This window comes from Schistocerca americana, chromosome 7, assembly GCF_021461395.2.
Source record: "Schistocerca americana isolate TAMUIC-IGC-003095 chromosome 7, iqSchAmer2.1, whole genome shotgun sequence".
Lineage (NCBI taxonomy): Eukaryota > Metazoa > Arthropoda > Insecta > Orthoptera > Acrididae > Schistocerca > Schistocerca americana.
In genome coordinates, this window is record NC_060125.1 from 369,789,635 (window position 1) to 369,811,595 (window position 21,961).

Consider the following 21,961-nt stretch of genomic DNA (forward strand, 5'->3'; position numbering starts at 1 on the left):
CTCTTACAGGTATCGGCGAGATGCCATGAGTAATGAGGACAATGAGCAGGGACACTACATCAGTAGTGTGTGGATACGTCGAGAATTTGGGTGTGAACGTAAGGCATACTGGGGCAGTCCGTGCAGTTGCAATGACCACTGTGTCCGGATGGCTCAGTGGCAGACCATCTGCCTAGTAAGGAGGAGACGCGGGTTCGAATCCCATTCCGGCACAAATTTCCAACTTTTCCCATTGATTTCAATCATTTCCTGCTCGCAGCCAATGTTGGTAATTTCTTTGTGTCTTAATTCGTAATGACAGGTGGATCAAAATGGTGTCTGTTGTTTCGAGATGTCCGAAAGATCGGACACAACTGATTTCTGTCACGAATGGTATTCAGGTCCTGTTTGCCCAGTCCTTCTACCCCTCCTCCCCCCTTCCCCAAGGCAACCAAGTGGTTGGCTGCGTTTCGCCTGCATCGCTCCGTTTGGGAATAGTCGAAGTTACTTTTACACTTTTACGTCTGGAGATTCCTCTTCGCCGGCCGCTGGTGGCCGAGCGATTCTGGCGCTACAGTCTGGAACCGCGCGACCGCTACGATCGCAGGTTCGAATCCTGCCTCGGGCATGGATGTGTGTGTTGTCCTTAGGTTAGTTAGGTTTAAGTAGTTCTAAGTTCTAGGGGACTTATGACCTCAGCAGTTGAGTCCCATAGTGCTCAGAGCCATTTTTAAGATTCCTCTTCGTTCAGAACCACACACTGTGTTCTGTTTGCTAGAAACTTCCTCAGTCCAGTCACACAGCTAATCCGATATTCCGTATGCTCGTATTTGGTTCATTAGGCGGCAGTGCAGAACTGTATCGACTGCCTTCCGGAAGTCAAGAAACACAGCATCAACCTGGAAGCCGGTACCCATTACTTTCTGGGTCTCGTGAGTGAACAGAACGAGTTCGGTTTATGGTTGCCGTTGTTTTCGAAACCCGTGTTGATTCCTACACAAGAGATTTTCCTTCTCCAGAAATGTCATCATACTCGAGGAAAAAATAGGTTCCAGAATTATACAACAGACCGCTTTCAGAGATGTAGACCTACAGCTTTGTGCGTGTGTTTGACGACCTTTATTGAAAACTGGAATGAGTTGCCCTTTTTTCCATTCAGTCCTACAGCGACTTACGGTAAACCGCTGTCAGAAGATGGCGAAGTTGTTTCGTATACTCTATGTAGTATCATGTTGTTAACACATCACATCAAGTGGCCTTTCATCTGTTGGAAGATTACAGTTCATTCCTATCCCATGCTCATTTGTTATTTTTGTTTTTGTGCTACGATTTGATACTGTACGATCTTCCTCAGCAAAAGAGTTTTGAAAAAAGGCGTTTACTTTTTCGGCCTTCTCTCTGTCATCTTCCGTTTCGATGCCATTATGTCCGCGGAGTGTCTTTACAGACAGCTTCGATCTGTTTATTAATTTAAAATGAAACGAAAACTTCTTAGGGTTTTGTGTGCAGTCGTTAGGCAGAATTTTCCTTTCGAGCTGGTTGAGTGTTCCATGCATGGATCTCCTTACGCTAATTTTGGTTTCACGATAAAATCTCTCTGCCATTATTTCGGGAAGAAGGCCAGGCAACATATAAAACACTAAAACTTGCACCACACTCATCTACTTAAAAATGGTGTATCGATATTGTAGGTTTCATTGTTCTCTTGGACAACATGTTATGTAAGCTCTGCCGAATTTTTAGGGAGACGTACTAAAAATTACTTCGCGATCTGAATGCTAGGGAGTTGCACCAAAATTAAAAGAACCGTCCAATAATACACTGAAACAGAATGGAAGTGGAAATGGATCGTGTACCTTTCTAAGGAACTGGCTTTATATTCGTATGAAGAGGTTTAGGAACTCCACAGTAAACTTAAGTGAGGACGACTGAATGAAAATTTGAGCCTCACTGACATCGGATACGACTTCAGAGTCATTTACTCTGTCGCTTATTACGCAGACATCACGAATCCTACGTTGTCAGCGACGTCTTACGACCTTCACGCTACTTCAGTGCAATTTGAGACGCCTGATGCGAGATTGGATGCGATTGAAATGTTTATTCCCCTTTACATCGTCTTGTTTATTTTCCGAACTAAGCAGGCGGTGACCTTCAGGATTACGCGATGTCACGGTGAGGTAACAGTGAGTTTCACAGTTACGGGCTGCAGCTGACTCGTATTTGTGGGTAAGGCAGAGGCTGTGTTGTCCGCGCGTTTGGCGAAGCGAGGCATAACGGCGGTCACTTTTTCTGAAGGAATGAGTTTCAGTTCGCTGTCCAGTCATCATAACTTAAGTCTTAAAAGCGCAGGTTTGCATACAATCTATTTCCTCGCTCTGTGTACGTTGTTGTCTCATCACGTATACAATACCTCATATATCTTTAAAGTTCATAGTCATATGACCAGCACACCAAAAGAACTAGTTCTCATCAGAGAACAATCCTTCCTATCCCGCTCCATTACACAGCCGTATTCTCTAAATTCGTTTTCTGTAGCAGAAACTCGACTTTGGAGTAATATCTCACAATATCAAAAAAACTGCATCTCATCTTCAACTCCGAGTGGCAGTTATTAATCAGGTTCCTAAAATAAGAGTAATGTCTGTACTTGTTTTCAAACACCGCTTCAGATCCCGGTCTAACATACCAGATTTACGTTTTCGATGGTTTACCTAAATCACTTAAGGTAAATGCTTGGTTGGTTCCTATGAAAGGTTAAACCGATATACATGGAGGTGACAAAAGTCATGGGATACCTCCTAATATCGTGTCGAGCCTCCTTTTACCCGGCGTAGTGCAGAAAATCGACGTGGCATGGACTCAACAAGTCGTTGGAAGTCCCTTGCAGAAATACTTAACCATTCTACCCCTATAGCCATCGATAATTGCCAAAGTGCTACCGGTGCAAGATTTTGTGCACGAACTGACCTCTCGATTATGTCCCGTAAATGTTCGATGGGATTCAGTTCGGGTGATCTGGGCGGCCAATTCATTCTTCGAAATTTGCAGAATGTTCTTCAAACGAATTGCGAACAATTGTGGCCCGGTGACATGGCGCATTGTCATCCACAAAAATTCCATAGTTATTTTGATCAAGAAGTCCATGAATGACTGCAAATGGTCTCCAAGTAGCGGAACGTAGCCATTTAAAGTCAATAATCGGTTCAGTTGAACCAGAGAATCCAGTCCATTCCAAGTGAACACAGCCCACACCATTTTGGAGCTACCGCCAGCTTTCACAGTGCCTTGTTGACAACCTGAGCCCATGCGTTCATGGAGTCTCCGTCGCATTCGAACCCTGTCATCAGCTTTCACTAACTCAAATCAGATCTGACCAGCTCACGGGTTTCCAGGGGTCCAACCGATATGCTCACGAGCCCAGGAGAGATGCTGCAGGCGATGTCGTGCTGTTAGCAAAGGCACTCGCGTCCGTCGTCTGCTGCCATAGCCCATTACCGCCGAATTCCTCCGCACTGTCCTAACGGAAACATTTGTCGTACGTCACACACTGATTTCTGCGGTTATTTCACGCAGTGTTGCTTGTCTGTTAGCACTGACAACTGTACGCAAACGCCGCTGCTCTCGATCGTTAGATGGAGGCGTCGGCCACTGCGTTGCATGTGGTGAGAGGTAATGCATGAAATTTGGTCTTCTTGGGACATTCTTTACACTGTGGATATCAGAAAATTCAATTTCCTAACGATTTCCGAAATGGAAATTACCATTCCGCGTTCGAAGTCTGTTAAGTCACGTCGCGCGACTATAATTACGTCGGACATAATTTCACATGAATCGTCCGAGTACAAATGACAGCTACCCCATGCACTGCCCTTTTATACCTTGCGTCCGCGATACTACTGCCACCTGCAAGTGTGAATATCGCTATCCCATGATTTTTGTCTCTCAATGTCCTTTCCTATCGTTCTCCAATCTGAGTTTCTGCTCTGCCTCTGATCACCACGAAGCGGGATGTTATACCCTCCGCCCTTCTGTCTTCTAACATAACTTCTACTCTGTGACAACCAAGTAACTGCCTTTCCCACCAGAGCTTCCCTAATTGCCAAAGTCTATAGCTGGGGCAGACCACATGAATTTCTCTCTATTAGAACTCGCTAGCTCATGCTTTCACATTTTTAACTCTACTCGTAAGTACACTTGAATTTTCTGCCGTCACTATTGTTGTTATTTTTACTATTGGTGCTAGCATTAGTAGTCGTATTAGTAGGACTCGTAGTAATATTGCTGTTGTTATTCATTAAAAGACAATACTGTTACTCTAAATAATCTCCGATGCATGCAACTTGTGTTTCAGGTCTCCGTCTTACTTCTGTTATTACCGATATCAGTGTTGTTTATGATTATTTATTTATTTCGTTAGTCGGTGAGTTAAGGATCACGGTAAGCTTGCCGGCCGCTGTGACCGAGCGGTTCTAGGCGCTTCAGTCTGGAACCGCGCTGCTGCTGCGGTCGCAGGTTCGAATCCTGCCTCGGGCATGGATGTGTGTGATGTCCTCAGGTTAGTTAGGTTTAAGTAGTTCTAAGTCTAGGGGACTGATGACCTCAGATGTTAAGTCCCATAGTGCTTAGAGCCATTTGAACCATTTGAACGGTAGGCTTACAACCATTATGGCCGCTGCTTCCATTTTTTTATTTTTTGTTTAAGTGAGATACTTTTTTTTTTTTTATCAAAACACTGAGTCTAGCAAAGCATTCATCTGACCACTTGGCACCAGCTGTTCTTTTCTCGCTTCAGAAACTCCGAAACGTCACTACAGCTGATCTGAATATGTACAGGTTTTGCGTGTCTTCCGGTTGTATATGCATTTCCTCTACATATTTCTTTAAGTCCATTTATCATGGTATTATTGTTTTCGGTTTAGAGTGACAGATGTTGACGATATGTTTCGTCCATTTTGAATCATTTGTTCTTTTCATGCGATCATAAAACCGAACGCTATGTTTACGCATTGTTTACGTAAATTTTAATAATTTAAAATATGTTCAATTTTTTCTGTGTGGGTCCCATTTTTTATAATTAGGACACAGTGTATTTTGTGAATTATTTGTAGCATGATTGTTATCGCAAAATTATAATTACAGTTATAATTAAATTGTGATTAAAATTTTTTGTACGTTTATAGCCCTAGTTCGATGCAACAATAGAGCTGAAAACTCTAATTCGGTCAGGTTAAATAATTATAAAAAACATAAGGTGAATGCTGGAACTGTTCCTTCAGCAAGACCATAGTTTATTCTCTTGCCATCCATTTGCAGCTCGTGCCGGGTTTCTGATAACATTGCTATGGATGGTACATACATGTCGAAAGGAATGATAGTTTCATTTTCCGTCAACTACTCATTTAAAATAATTACTGAATAAACACCGCCAATAGTCCGTTTGAAATTCATGAACTCTGCCACTAATCGGTGTGAAATTACGTTCGCTCGTGTGGTTTTCGTTTCGCTGTTACCAGTTCCCAGCGTTTGCCAAGCATCAGGCGGCGTGCATTCCTCGTTCTCTATTGTGGAGGCACAATACACTGTACTGGGTGGTTATAATTGAACTTTCCCTACTTGATGGGGCCGCCATGGAAAGCGAGTGATCGTAGCACAGTTAAACTCAGTTTAAACATGTCTAAGGACATACGGAAGAGAAATGACGAATAAACCATTGAAAGAAACACATTTTAAATTCCACACGAGAGGGGTAACAGTTGTTAATTGCGCACCACGTTACAAACTTTGCTCAGTATGATGACTATCTACATCCACGAGAGCCTGGGACCGCAGTAGAGATACCATTTCACAACTGAACTTGAATAAAAGCACAACAGCTGTTAGGTGACTATTTAATCACGACTAGTTTCGCTGCGTTACAGTAGCATTTACATTTGGTTAACAGTGTCACATACGTTATAACACAGACATATCTCCCCCCTCCCCCCTCAAAGCTCTTAGTCACGGAATCCAGTGCTATGAATAATAACCGCCACAGCAAATATAGCTGACCGCCTCCAGTGGTTTATCCTCGCGGCAACCAATTACAGGTGCTTCATCCCCTGCACTGTTCACCTCGGTGCTCTGCCTGTTATTATTTCTTGACGACTTCCCTTCTTCTTGGGGTTGGATTCTGTGAATAATAATGTTGGAGGGAGCTCCGTGTGTTAATCTATGTGACACTACTAACCCCCTGTAGATGCTGTTGTAACGCAGCGAAACCCGTCGTGATTAAATCTTCACTTAACAGCTGTTTGCAGTTTTATTCAAGGTCAATTCATCATGAATATCAGCGGCTGTGCCTGCCCGAATTAAAAAATCACAATTATAAATTTCACAATTGTTCGCAGCACTTTTCGAACGTTGGACCATGGAATATTTGTGCACTGCTTGAAGATCGTGCTTGGCGTCCAGCGATTTCGACGGTGGCAATAGTAATTTTTTCAATAATCTGAGGCGAAACTGGTGTCTCCCAGGAGCAGTTCTCAAAACACCAGTTAATTCGAACTTCTCGGTGTGAAGAGAGGACCTCTCCGAATTCCTTTCAAATTCAAGTGGCTCTAAGCACTACGGGACTTAACGTCTGAGGTCATCAGTCCCCTAGGCTTAGAACTACTTAAACCTAACTAACCTATGAACATCACACACATCCACTTTCATTTTTGAATTTTTGTGTAAGTGAGAGTTTTCGTGCTTTTTTTGTTTTTTTGGACAAATGTACAAAATCCCTAATGATGAATTAGTCCACGAATTAACTTCCGGGTTGAAAATCAGACAGTCTTACATTACACCACCACAACAACTTATGATATTGTACAATCCTTTGCTAAATATTTGCTTGTACAGAAGCTTATTTGATTTCATCACTTTCTCAATCAACGGATCTGATCTGGGAGGCCCTAATTCCTTTGCAGCTAACTTTTCCTGATCATTTTCTTTTCTGTTAGCGTCTTAAAAAGAGAATCGACAGACTTAATGTTGATGCTGTACACAAAAACCGATTCCTGCACAGTAAACAACCAACTCAGAACACAAACTGCCTTTTGTGGAAGTGAAATTCAAGTAGTAATGTCACTTGACTAGAATACAAATGAGGCACTGAGAACCATAAATGTCAAAAGCACACCATCATTGATCTCACACTTAAGTGAATATAAGAGTGAGACAGCTTTCGTGAATATTCATAAATATATTATGGGCTTACAGCACACATAAAAGTGACTCGCCACAAGATCAACAGTCATATGCATGAAACAATATCACAATCTCACAACTGATGTTGATGTGCTTTAGTGCCTTACGGTTCTCACTGCCTCAAATGGATTACTGTATGACAAATCCAAAACTTAATATAATGTAACTCATTCACAAACCCACAAATGTTCAAATGTTCAAATGTGTGTGAAATCTTATGGGACTTAACTGCTAAGGTCATCAGTCCCTAAGCTTACACACTACTTAACTTAAATTATCCTAAGGACAAACACACACACCCATGCCCGAGGGAGGACTCGAACCTCCGCCGGGACCAGCCGCACAGTCCATGACTGCAGCGCCTTAGACCGCTCTGCTAATCCCACGCGGCCACAAACACACAAACTAGGTTTTTGTATCAGTATAACTATAACATATACTGACGCCCGAAGGCAGGTTTCGAACCTCCGACCGTAGCAGCAGCGCTGTTCCACACTGAACCGCCTAGGACCGCTCGGTCACAGCGGCCGGCCCGAATTCCTTTAATGTGTCGATATTCACGAAGAGAGCGGCACTATTGCTGTTGTTTTGATAAAATAGCTTTACGCATAAAGCCCTGCTCACCTCGTCTACGCCCTTGTTTACTGTCTGCAACTATAATGCACACTGATACTTGAGTTTCAACCCCACGTCGCTGTACCAGTTCAGATGGCTCTAAGCACTATGGGACTTAACTTCTGAGGTCATCAGTCCCCTAGAACTTAGAACTACTTAAACCTAACTAACCGAAGGACATCACAAACATCCATGCCCGAGGCAGGATTCGAACCTGCGACCCTAGCGGTCGCGCGGTCCCAGACTGAATCGCCTAGAACCGCTCCGCCACTCCGGCCGGCGTTGTACCAGTACCGGAGCCTATCGGCAGTTCGTGACACTAACACTACGAGCAACGAAAATCCTGCAGCGCACTCTTTGAACAACATTCCTGTGAAGTTGGCTACCCAAAGGGTAAATAGTTTTCCGTCTACGTTGATTCAAGTAGCGAAAGTTTAATTGTGACCACACTGTCTGTCACATTGTCGGAGTGTAAACGAGGGCTATAGTGATAGAGCTTGCGCACATTTCCGCTCTTCGTAATACAAAATAGACAGTACGACATTGAAAATCAGCAGCTACGGTAAAAGAAGTCGAATTCCTTAAAGGTAGAGAAAAGTTTATTATCTCAACGATTTCAAGTAGAGGTAATCTATGACGGAGTCCTAACTTATTTGAAAGAGGCGAGGGAGTTATCGTCACAGACCATTCTAAAGGAATAAAACCCAGCTTGCTCTGTTCGTTCATGCGATCCAGAAGAACAGAGCTCAAGGCTTCTTTACTACAGTCCCGCACCACCGCCTAATGGACAAAATTCGTGTATACAAAATATCCGAACTGTTGGACAGACGTCCTAGCAGTCAAACCTCAGTATGTAATCGTAATGGGGAGGCGTGGTTAGAGGCGAAGGTAGCGTCTCATGCAGAGCAAGTGGCCCTCTGCTGTTCACGGCACACTTTCATGAGTCAAAACATTATGACGACCTACTCAGTACTGACGGTACGATATTGCAGTCCCTGCGTTGCTCAGAAGTGCGATACAATGTTCCTTCGGACATGTATGCCTAGTAAAACTAGTACATCGTCTTAGCAACAGAGATCACTAACGTTTCGATAATATCGTTACGCACCACAGAGCTGCATACACTGTGGCATGATTTCTGTAGTCGGTCACCTATTAATCTCCTGATTCTACCCTGATAAGGATCCTTCTTTAACCAGGAGGGAACTTTATAGGATGCCCTACGGCTGTGTGCAAGAGCAGGAGTTTGCTCGATTCCATTGAGGCTCTACCTAAATCAGACGCAGAGAGCAGCGGAGCACTCCTAATCGCTTATCTAACTGCAGATTCCGGCACCGATTTCTGCCCATACTCCTAAGTAAGATATACACACTACAGCAGCGAGAAAATTCCAAGTCCGAAAGGTAGTGGAGACAGACCGGTTCTAGACCTAAAATGTCCCTACGACATCTAGTAAAACTATGTCGTCGTTTGAGCTACACTGATCACTAACTTTTCGATAATGTCGACGCCCAACATAGAGCTGCAAATGCGTTGAAATGATTTCTGTAGTCAGTCATGCATGTCTGAAAGAACATGGCATCATACTTCTGAACAGCATAGGCGCTGCAAAGTCGTTTTCATCCGCCGATACCGGGCAAGCGACTTTCAATTAAAATGTCTCCCCTGTACGAGAACTGTATATATATAATGGATGTGCGAGTGCAGGTTGTCCACAGATGGTCGGTGACATTGGGAAGTTGCGGTATGGCCGTGCAGCGTACTCGAATACCCTAACGGTAAGGCGACCGCTCTGGATGAGGGGGAAATCCGGGTTCAAGTCCTGGCCCGGTACAAAGTTCTACAGTCGCCATTCCATTACCCAGCTGATGGCTGCCCATTTTCCCATCTGCGAATACATTTCATGTGCTTAATACCGTGTTGGTCTACCTTTAGAACGCAATACACAAGTGATTTTGTGTGGCATATATTTCTACAGGTCCTTGGTAGGTTTCCGAAAGTATGTGGCACTAGACGTCTACTCATACGCCATAAAATTCACGTAAATTCCGAGCCAGTGGCTTGCAGGCGCGGAACTGGCGCCCGACTGCATCGCAGATGTGTTTCAGCGGTTTTAGATTGGACCAATTTGATTGCCATAAGCATGAGTTCATTATAATGCTCCACAGACAACAGTAACAAGATTCTCGCCTCCTGCTGGAATGTGCCATTGCCGTCGGGAAAGATATCAAGCATGAAGGGATACAGATGGACCGCAGAAGTAATTCACAGGTGTCGTAGTGCGTTAGATTAGTAAGACAGGTCCCATATAAGGCCAGGGGACTGTCTCCCATAGCACAATACTCTTCCCCATCGGTCTGCATCCATGACGCGGTGTAATTTCGAGCAGCTGTTTCCCTGGATGACGGCGTATATGCACATGAAGATCAACCTGCTGTAGCACAAACCAGATGACGAGTTTTACTGATCCACTATGCAATCTCGATGATCCCGTGTCTACTGCAATGGTAACTGACGATGTCGTTGGGTCAACACAGGAACGCGTGGGGGTCGTCTGCTGTGGAGTCCTGTGTTCAGCAATGCTGAGGAAGCAAAGGCTATTGCACTCTCGGTTCAAAAGAGAATACGCAGATGACGACAGTAGGACGTTAGCAGAGATTCGGGCGTCTGTGAAAAGATCGATGCGCGAAGCATACAACAACTACCACCATCACCCCATAGCAACAGATCTGGCCGAGAATTCGAGACAGTTCTTGTTCTATGTAAAATTGCTAAGCGGGTCTAAGGGTTCAAAGTAGTCACTCATCGAGCAGTCTGATGTGGCAATTGAAGATAGCAAAACGAAAGCCGAAGTTTTAAATCCCGCGTTTAAGAAATCGTTCACGCAGGACAATCGTGCAAACATACCTCATTTGACCACCGCACAGAGTCCCATATGAATTACGTAGAAATAAGCATCCCTGGCGTAGAGAAACAGCTGAAAAAGTTGAAAACAAATAAGTCTCGCTGTCCGGATGGAATCCAAATTCGGTTCTGCAATGAGTACTCTACGGCACTGACCCCTTACATAGTTCCGATTTCTCGCGAATCTCTCGTCCAGCGCAAAGTGCCAAACGACTGGGGTAAAGCGCAGGTGACTCATACGCATAAGAAGGGTAAAAGAACGGACCTGCCAAATTACAGACCAGTATCCATAATCCCTGAACGTATTCTCAGTTCGAATATAAAAAATATTCCTAGAGAGCGAAAAGATTATGTCCACGAATCATTCCTATTTTAGATAGCATCGCTCGTGTGAAACTCAGATTGTCCTTTACTCACATGGTACACTGCGAATTACGGATGAAGGGCAACAGGCATAGTCCATTTCCCTAGATTTCCGGAACGCATTTGACACGGTGACTCACTGCAGACTCTTTAACGCAGGTATGAGAATACGGAACAGGTTCTCAGATACGTGAGTGGCTCAACGACTTCTTGAGTAATGTAATGAAGTATGTTGTCCTCGACGGCGAGTGTTCGTCAGAGACAAGTGTATAGTCAGGAGTGCCCCAGGGGATTGGGACAGGATCGCTTCTATTTTCTATATACTTAAACGATCTGCTGGAAAATGTAAGCAGCAGTTTGCGGCTGTTTGCTGGTAATGGCGTGGTGTAGGGGAAGGCGTCGCCGTTGAGTGACTTTAGGAGGAAACAAGATGACTTTACAAAATTTCTCGTTGGTGTGATGAACGGCGGCTAGCTCTAAATGTGGAGAAATATAATTTAATGCGGATGAGTAGGAAAAACAAACTCGTAATGTTCGGATACAGTACTATGCGTGTTCTGCTTGACAAGTCCTTTAAATATCTGAGCAAATCGTTGCAAAGCGGTATGAAATGGAACGAGCATTGTAAGGAGTGTGTCAGAACTCTCCATTACATTGATTAAATATTACACTGAGTATCGAAAACAATGTAGCAAACTTAAGGCTATTCTTTATGTTATGTAAGATTCTACTATTCTCTACGGAAAAAAATAAGCACTCAGATATCGATCGTAACAATCTCAGGGCGAAACATGGGAGCGCGATTCTAAGCACTGTTGTGAGACGAGGCCTGTCTGTGAGAGTGGAAATAGTAGTAGTGCCGGTCGAGAGTTCGGAGACAGAAGACGTGTCACGCTGCCCTCACGTCGGTGATGGCAGGTCTTACCACACTAAAGGCCTGATTTCATTTACATGGCCAGCAGAGATTTAGACGGGTTACCCACGCGTGAAGATGAAATTCAAGGTAAAATTCGCAAGCATAGCGCAAAGCGCAATTGCAGGGCTCGGCTCGTGATTGTTAGTCCGAGTTTGTAATAATCCCATGTTTTGCTTGTCATTTAAAGAAGCCTCCTTATCCTCCAAATAATAATAATTGTTCTCCACATCGAATTCATAAACATGCTGTGGTTATTACATGTTAATGTAACTTTGAAATTCAAATAACTTGTTAATCTGGCACTCACCCATTATTGATACTTATAAGATCATTGTCAGGCATTTCGACATTATTAATACTTGTCAAACTATTATTGGTCATGATGATTGCTGAAGTTTTAAATAGACTCAGTTTATAAAATTATTTCTTACGAGTTATTTAGTGGTTAACAGGACACAAGCAAATTCGTTTTAATTAAATTCATTCTTAGTAAGAATAAGCTTTAGCCGCTGCTGCTGCATGTTGCTGCAAATTGCTGTAAATCACTTGTAAAAAGGCAGTGATATAAAGAGGTGAGTGCAAAACTTAGGGCCAAAACAGGCACACTGACACACCACAACATGTCATGTACTCTAATCCTGTAAATTGCGTTGTACAAGCCACATTCTGTATCACTTGTAAATTCTTATTCAAATACGCAGTCAGATAGCTTATCCAAATGTTAGTTTTAAGTTTTCATGTAACGTTCTGTTGAGGGCTTAAATGACAGTGGAACTGACTCTCCTACAACACGTTAGATTCCGATTACTGATAGCTCAGGTTGCTCATTTTCACAGACGAACAAAGCCTTCACTTGCTGCAGGTACGTTACAGCATGTGAGAACTGCGGTAGGGAAGGCGAATTGTCGACTTCGGTTTACTGGGAGAATTTTGGGAAAGTGTGGTTCATCTGAAAAGGACACTGCATATAGGACGTTAGTGCGACCTATTCTTGAGTTGCTGCTCGAGTGTTAAGTATCTGCACCAAGTCGGATTAAAGGAAGACCGAAACAGTTAAGAGGCGGGCTGCTAGATTTGTTACTGGTAGGTTCGTACAACACGCAAGTCTTACAGAGATGCTTCGAGAACTCAAGTGTGAATCCCTGAAGGGAAGAGACTTTTTTTTTTACCCAGGAACACTACAGAGAAAACTTAGAGACCCGGCATTTGAAGCTGACTGCGTAACGATCCTGCTGCCGCCAACATTCGTTTCTCGTAAGGAAGACGAAAATAAGATCTGAGTAATTAGGGCCGATGCGGAGACTTGTGGATAGTCGTTTCCCCTCTGTCTGCCAGTGGAACAGCAAAGAAAACGATTATTAGCGGTAAAGCATACCCTCCGCCACGTACCCCACGGTGGCTTGCGGAATATGTATGTAGATGCAGAACAATGTACACTGAACGGGGTGCTCCAAAACAGTTTTAATTGCACCATATTCTGGTCTGTCGTCAGATCCGGGACGGATCGGCGCCTATCCTGCTTCATACAGTGAGCAACCTTCGGATTTCCATAGTCTGTGGTGAGGCGTGCGCGTCTTACAGAGTGCCGCCCACTCGTACAGTAGGTTCACCGTCCTTCAAACGCTTTCCATAGATCTTCACGGCAGTAGCACACGAACAGCCGGCCACCGTTTCCGAGATGGTCGTTTGCAGGCGCCAGGGCATAACAATCCTTTCTTTGTCGAATCGCTTAGGCCAGAGGATTCCACTGTTTATGGCCCTTATCGTTGCTGGAATGATTCCCCTTTCGTCTCTGCCCCTGTTATATATTTTCCTTATTAGGTCATGTGCCACCAGTACTATTAGGCACCATTCAGTCTCATGGTGGGCAGTGGTCGTAATGTTTGGCCCATCAGTGTATATATTGTGTACAGGGAGACAGGGAGCTGACACGGTTAGAAACTTCTTACGAAAGGTGTGAAGACTTGCAGGTAAATCAGTGTGTGATGTAAGTAACTCTAAATATAAGAAGTGATCAAAAAGTTCCCGTGTGTGGGCGTTGCTGCAGCGTATATCTAACGTAGCGCAACTCCGATGCGGGTATACAAGCACCGACATATAGGCAAGCGATTAGTGTGGCATTCACGTCTTTCTGATGTGCGTGCGGTAAATGCGGAAAATTGAGCTATGGCGACGTTATCACCAAATGCGTCCAAACAGGACTAACGTACTGTTATTCTTTTCTTGGCTGCCGAAGGACAAACACCGATAGACATCCACCGGACAATGAAGAATTTGTATGGAGCAGCATGTCGTCGAAAACCATTGCTGTGGAGTAGTGCGCCAAGTTCTGTGCTGGAGCTCCTGCTTCATGATAACGCACATCAGCTTATCACATGTGTCGTAACGCAGAATTTACGCCAACTCAAGTGGGACCCACTCGAGCACCCGTCCTATAGTCCTGTTCTCTGCCCATCTAATTATAACGCCTTCGTTGTCTTAAAAAAACCCTTGAAAGGTCGGAAGAAGATGTGCAACAGGTAGTTACTAACTTCTTCACGCTGCAGGATACGGTATTTTACCAAACGGGTATCTTCAACCTGGAGCGTTGGTGTGATGATTGCCTGAATGCTCTTGGCAATTCTTCCTGATTGGCATACTGATCCTAGACAGTACGTCTTTCGAACGGAAACTTTTTAATCGCTACTTATATCACAAAATGCATTGCAATGTGCGTATAGGCGAAAAGATCCGCTATGGTTTCTCAGTGCGGTCGGCGATCATTCAGTGAAATGAGTCACAATCTTCAGCTATGTAGGAGTATCAGTCCGGAGAAATTTAAAATCTAAGGACCACACAAATTCATCTGAGAGGAGGGGAAGGTGCCACATTCAGATCTATTGAAAGAATCCTAAAAAAAAAATGTCATTCGCGAGCGAAGTAGGTCGCTTACATAGCACTCATTAGATTAATTCTTAAGTATTGTTCGTCAATGTGGGATCCTTGCGAAGTTAATGGGAGAGATACAAAAGATTCAAAGAAGAACCGCTCTCGACAAACCGCCGGTGAGAGACGTTATAACTAAGGCGCTGTGAAACACGGAGATCTTGTTCTCAAAATTTTAGTAGAGTGCATTCTGAATGAGTCAAAAGAGATTCTATAACTTCCAATGTGCATCTCTCTTAAAGGCCACACTAAAAGTAAAGAAATTATGGCTCATACAAACTGCTGATAATAGGAAGAGGGGAAAACGATCTGCGTCACAACGTATAATGGCTTGCGGAGTGAAAGGAATCATCGAGAAAGTACCCTAAAATGTTTTAGGAAAATAACGAAACTGAAATCAGGATTGCCGACAGACATACCGGACATCCTACTGCTCAAAAGAAATGACGAACTCCAACTATTGCATCGCATACATAGTTCTTTCATTCTACATATGAGCAACTACTAAGATACTGCAATAACTGGACAACATTACCTACACTGATGTGCTTTGCAAGTTTCACTAGCTACAAACGTCGGCCACCTCTCCGTCTTTAACAAAATTACCTACACATTTTTTTTGATTGAGCTTCTCAATTTTAATGAACAGAATGTTGACGTGTTGGTGTTAGTATCAATGAAGCAGAAGTCGCCAATGAAATAACTTATGAAAGCGCCAAACGTACAATTTTGCTATAAATGGTTGATAATATGCTGTGCTGCTGTGAAAATGCGCTATGAAATAACTCAGTATTCACTAGCTGTCTATTCGCATTTTGACAATCTAAAAGAATGGTACATGAAACATTACTTTTTAACAGTGAAATGGTGTGCCAGCTAGGAACATTGTCCTAAATTGACAGCATATAAAGGAAACCAAGAAAGATAAATGTGTTAGCTGTTAGCCTATGAAGAATTTTTCAAGACTTAATTCTTTAACGCAACCATTTGGCAAGTGACACACTATCATATGACACTGTGACCCAGTCTTGATATTTACTTAAATTTGTGAGGTATTTAATATCATAGTGTGAGGCAGTTTAACTGTAATGTCTCGTGAGTAGAGTCCCACTGAAGCCAAATAATGTACCGTATTTGTTTGAAGGATTACCTGTACGTCATCTTCCGTCTGTATGACGATGATATTGTCGACTGTTTTGCCGAATCCTCCTGAAGGAACCGTTCCACAGCCTTTGACTGGAATGTTGAACTTGAAGGAAGATTTGTTGCTCCCAGCTTTCACGTATCTGCAAACACACAGAACGTTTACGTTAATACAGACAGAAAAGTGCAGCATTGCTCGAATGATCTTTATCTGCCACAAATATAGACATGTGCATTATTTCCTAAATCATTGCAGATAATTTACGCAGGTTTTTCTATCTACCATAAATATAGTTTTCTAACAGCACTACTGTCGTGAGATATTGTTTCTTCTCGTTCAGCAGTTACTTAGTCCAGGGGATTCTGTAAATGTAACGCCCACCAACTTTAAATTTCGTTCACTGTTAGTTTACTAATAAATGCGTGTCAGAATGTCAGCGTTTTAAAAATGAATTTCAGTGAATGTATATTTAGAATGAAAAACAGTTTTGAATATCTGATCGAATAGTTATATCAATGGCAGAAAATTGTAAGACCTCAAGATATTGGGACATAACAGCATCACGGATGATTAATTTGGTAATGATTATTCTTGATAATTACAGCCGATGAGCAGCGAAGAAGGCTGCAGCTTTTGAGCACATTGGTAACCATTTAAACCATAGACAGAGCAGATAATCAATAGTTCTTGCAGGAAATCGAAGGCGCATAGTTCGTTTCCGCTAGGTGTGAATTCATGGACAGAAGTTTCCATTACCATTTGATATGTTCGAACACTGTATTCGAACACTCCCTTCCATCCAAGTGGGATCACAGCAGCAACAGCGTTTAGAGACATGAAACTCGAATTTAACATAGTTCTCATAAACATGTGGTGTTGCTGCACCTCAAGAAAAGCGTAGCGAAAATGTAGAAGACATTCAGAGAATCGACGTTTGATTCAGGGACTGGTAGTTGATTCTCAACGTAAATATGCGTATCGCACAAAATATTGGTCATCCATTAAAAGAGGGCACTGGTCGCTTTGGAGTAGAACTGTCATGAGACACACCACCGCAGAGAACTCGTGTCAGTGAAGCGTTGTGTACATTCCAGTCGGTTGTATGGAATTATCGTAGTAAGATGCGTCGTCGCGAAGGCGTGACAGAACGGCAGAAAGAATATATGCGTTTGGACGTGATATTGATCACACTGTGAATCATGTTCCACTATTTTATGGTGTATCAATGCGGACTGTACGTGTCATCAAGGAATGCTGTCCTATAAGAAAGCAGCAAAGTCTGAGCTTACTATTAATATTGTCCGCAAGGTCATGAACAGCAGGGGTCACAACGCGCTTCTCAGGGTTTCACCCGAAGGGTTTATCTCATGATCACTCAATCCAAGGCAACATGCGGCGTCCCTCCTACCAAAACATTCCATCAGGATTTCTAAAATCAATGGGGAAGTGGCAACAAAACAACTATTCACGTTGGTATGTAGAGTATATGAATCTGGCAACATATCATCTGACTTTCGGAAAAATATCATCCACAGAATTCCGAAGACTGCAAGGGCTGACTAGTGTGAGAATTGTCGCACACTCAGTTTAACAGCTCATGTATTCAAGTTGCTGACAAGAATAATATATAGAAGAATAGAAAAGAAAGTTGAGATGTGCTAGATGACGATCAGTTTGACTTTAGAAAAGGCAATCCTGACGTTGTGGTTGATAATGGAAGCAAGCATAAAGAAAAATCAAGACACTTTCATAGGATTTGCCGACCTGGAAAAAGCGTTCAACAGTGTAAAATGGTGTAAAATGTTCGAAATTCTGAGAAAAATAGGGGTAAGCCATAGGGAGAGAGGGGTAATATACAATATCTAAAAAAAGCGAAGAGGGAATAATAAGATTGGACGACCAAGAACGAAGCGCTCAGATTAAAAACGGTGTAAGACAGGGATGTAGTCTTTCGCCCCTACTGTTCAATCTGTACAACGAAGAAGCAATGATGGAAATAAAAGGAAGGTTCAGGAATGGAATTAAAATTCAAGGTGAAAGGATATCAATGATGCGATTCGCTGATGAAATTGCTATCCTGAGTGAAAGTGAAGAAGAATTACAGGATGTGTTGAATGGAATGAACAATCTAAATGAGTACAGAATATGGACTGAGAGTAAATCGAAGAACGGTCAAAGTAATGAGAAGTAACAGAAATGAGAACAGCGAGAAACTTAACATTAGGATTGATGGACCAAAGTAGATGAAGTTAAGGAATTCTGTTACCTAGGCAGCAAAGTAACCAATGACGAACGGAGCAAGGAGGGCATCAAAATCAGGCTAGCACTGGCTAAAAGGGCATTCCTGGCCAAAAAACGTCCACTAGTATCAAACATAGGCCTTAATTTGAGGAATAATTTCTGAGAATGTGCGTCTGGAACACAGCATTGCATGGTAGTGAAACTTGGAGTGTGGGAAAACCGGAACAGAAGTGAATCGAAGCATTTGAGATGTGGTGCTACAGGCGCATGCAGAAAATTAGGTGACTGATAAGGTAAGGAATGAGGAGATTCTGCGCAGAAAATGGCTCTGAGCACTATGCGACTTAACTTCTGAGGTCATCAGTCACCTAGAACTTAGAACTAATTAAACCTAACTAACCTAAGGACATCGCACATCCATGCCCGAGGCAGGATTCGAACCTGCGACCGTAGCGGTCGCTCGTTTCCAGACTGTAGCGCCTACAACCGCACGGGCACTCCGGCCGGCTTCTGCGCAGAATCGTAGAGGTAAGGAATATATGGAAAACGCTGACAAGGAGAAGGGACAGGGTGAAGTACGGAGATTGGACTACATACATCAAGTAATTGAGGAGATACACTACTGGCCATTAAAATTGGCACATCACGAAGATGACGTGCTACAGACGCGAAATTTAACCGACAGGAAGAAGATGCTGTGAAATGCAAATGATTAGCTATTCAGGGCATTCACACAAGGTTGCCGCCGGTGGCGACACCTACAACGTGCTGACATGAGGAAAGTTTTCAACCGATTTCTCATACACAAACAGCAGTTGACCGGCGTTGCCTGGTGAAACGTTGTTGTGATGCCTCGTGTAAGCAGGAGAAATACGTACCATCACGTTTCCGAATTTGATAAAGGTCGGATTGTAGCCTAGCACGATTGCGATTTATCGTATCGCGACATTGCCGCTCAAGTTGGCCGAGATCCAATGACTGTTAGCAGAATATGAAATCGATGGGTTCAGGAGGGTAATACGGAACGCCGTGCTGGATCCCAACGACCTCGTATCACTAGCAGTCGACATGACAGGCATCTTATCCGCATGGCTATAACGGATCGTGCAGCCACGTCTCGATCCCTGAGTCAACAGATGGGGACGTTTGCCAGACAACAAACATCTGCACGAACAGTTCGACGACGTTTGCAGCAGCATGGACTAGCAGCTCGGAGACCATGGCTGCGGTTACCCTTGACGCTGCATCACAGACATGAGTGCCTGCGATGGTGTACTCGACGACGAACCTGGGTGCACGAATGGCAAAACGTCATTTTTTCGGATGAATCGAGGTTCTGTTTACAGCATCGTGATGGTCACATCCGTGTTTGGCAACATGGCGGTGAAGGCACATTGCAAGCGCGTATTCGTCATCGCCATACTGGCGTATCACCCGGCGTGATGGTATGGGGTGCCATTGGTTACACGTCTCGGTCACCTCTTGTTCGCATTGATGGCACTTTGAACAGTGGACGTTACATTTCAGATGTGTTACGACCCGTGGCCCTACCCTTCTTTCGATCCCTGAGAAACCCTACATTTCACCAGGATAATGCACGACCGCACGTTGCAGGTGCTGTACGGGCCTTTCTGGATACAGAAAATGTTCGACTGCTGCCCTGGCCAGCACATTCTCCAAATCTCTCGCCAATTGAAAACGTCTGGTCAATCGTGGCCGAGCAACTGGCTCGTCACAATACGCCAGTCACTACTCTTAATGAACTGCGGTATCGTGTTGAAGCTGCATGGGCAGCTGTAGCTCTACACGCCATCCAAACTTTGTTTGACTCAATGCCCAGGCGTATCAAGGGCGTTATTACGGCCAGAGGTGGTTGTTCTGGGAAGTGGTTTCTCAGGATCTATGCACCCAAATTGCGTGAAAGTGTAATCACATGTCAGTTCTAGTATAATATATTTTCCAATGAATACCGGTTTATCATCTGCATTTCTTCTTGGTGTAGCAATTGTAATGGCCAGTAGTGTAAGTTGTAATTGCTACTCTGAGATGAAGAGGTTGGCACAGGAGAGAAATTCATGGCGGGCCGTCTCAAAGCAGTCAAAAGACTGATGACTAAAAAAAAAAAAAATTGTTGTGGAGTATCTCCTCCCATTATGAACTGTTTTACTGGGTACATATATATCCAGTACGTGGTCAACAGCTCTTTTAAACTTAAACCATAGTTCTTCTACATGCTCCTGTCCCGAGCGAAAAGTGAGCCGAATGCCCAATCACGAAAATGCACCACAGACTTTAGGTACCAGCATCTCACCAAATTGCCATCTCGCAGGGCCACCTTCAACGTTTATATGCATAGCGACCATGGGTGCATCTTCCTGGATTGCAAAATCTCACGCCGATGCGTAGCTCTCGTCGCGTACGAGAGAAGTGTGCACGACTGTGATTCCCATGAGGTGTAGGCGCCCGCATTCGTGTCTGCCGAGGACAGCTCAGCACTTGGCGTGACGGGTAGACTGGCGAGTGTTGCCACCTTCGTGCCTGGCACTTCTCGCACTCGCCGCGTGCCGACACGCTGGTGGATTGCGTCTATGGGATCCTGTTGTCGGCACCGTTAACGCAGGCGTGACTCGGCGATCTGCGACTGGCGTCACGCGAGTGTCTGGCCGACAATAGGCGGTGCACGGGGTTTGGTTGGGGGACCCTGACATTTAGCTGGCCGCCCCGTGACTGTCCAGTTCCCAGTGGCCGGAGGAGCTGGCCGCGGCGGCGGCGGCAGCCGGTGAAAGGGAGGCAGGCGGCGCGTCCTCAGAGCGCCGCGGGCGGTGTGTGGAAAGCGGCTGGCATTGAGACCGCCCCCTCCTCTCCACACTCACTCACTGCACTGCTACAGCGCGAGGGCTCTCGCAGCACCGTTTATGAACGTAACGCTGCGTACTGCTGCTTACTTCCCCCGCTAGGGAAGGTAGCCACCGCAGAAAATAAGTAAATAAATAAAATCGTAGATCGACGTTAAAATGCTTTGTGTTTTAGAACATCAAGAGTGTTACCACAACGGCTCTTTCAGTCTGCAGCAGATTGCGCGATGTTTTGAAATTTCTTAACGGACCAAAACTACAAATGTTTTCAGAAATAATCGCAGACTAGTCGCCTTTTACGATGGTTTAGTTTTTATAACGGGTTGGTGCATAAGATTGTAACGTTTTTCCATAAGTTTAAGAAACACAACAGGTACACATAACAGAGACTTTAGTCATTAGTAATACACTACTGGTCACTAAAATTGCTACACCAAGAAGAAATGCAGATGATAAACGGGTAGTCATTGGACAAATATATTATACTAGAACTGACATGTCATTATATTTTCACGCAATTTGGGTGCATAGACCCTGAGAAACCACTACGCAGAACAACCACCTCTGGCCGTAAAAACGGCCTTGATACGCCCGGGCATTGAGTCAAACAGAGCTTGGATGTCGTGTACAGGTACAGCTGCCCATGCAGCTTCAACACGATACCTCAGTTCATCAAGAGTAGTGACTGGCGTATTGTGGCGAGCCAGTTGCTCGGCCACCATTCACCAGACGTTTTCATTTGGTGAGAGACCTGGAGAATGTGCTGGCCAGGGCAGCAGTCGAACA

At 44.1% G+C, this 21,961-nt stretch overlaps 1 protein-coding gene across 1 annotated transcript in view; it reads right to left on the minus strand.

Annotated features, from left to right (window-relative positions):
* LOC124622946 (mucin-2-like) overlaps positions 1-21,961 on the minus strand; it is a 243,596-nt gene that overhangs the window by 60,887 nt on the left and 160,748 nt on the right. The window contains exon 4 of the mRNA XM_047148737.1: positions 16,086-16,221. Coding sequence (XP_047004693.1) covers positions 16,086-16,221 — 136 coding nt within the window. The remainder of the gene's footprint in view (positions 1-16,085; positions 16,222-21,961) is intronic.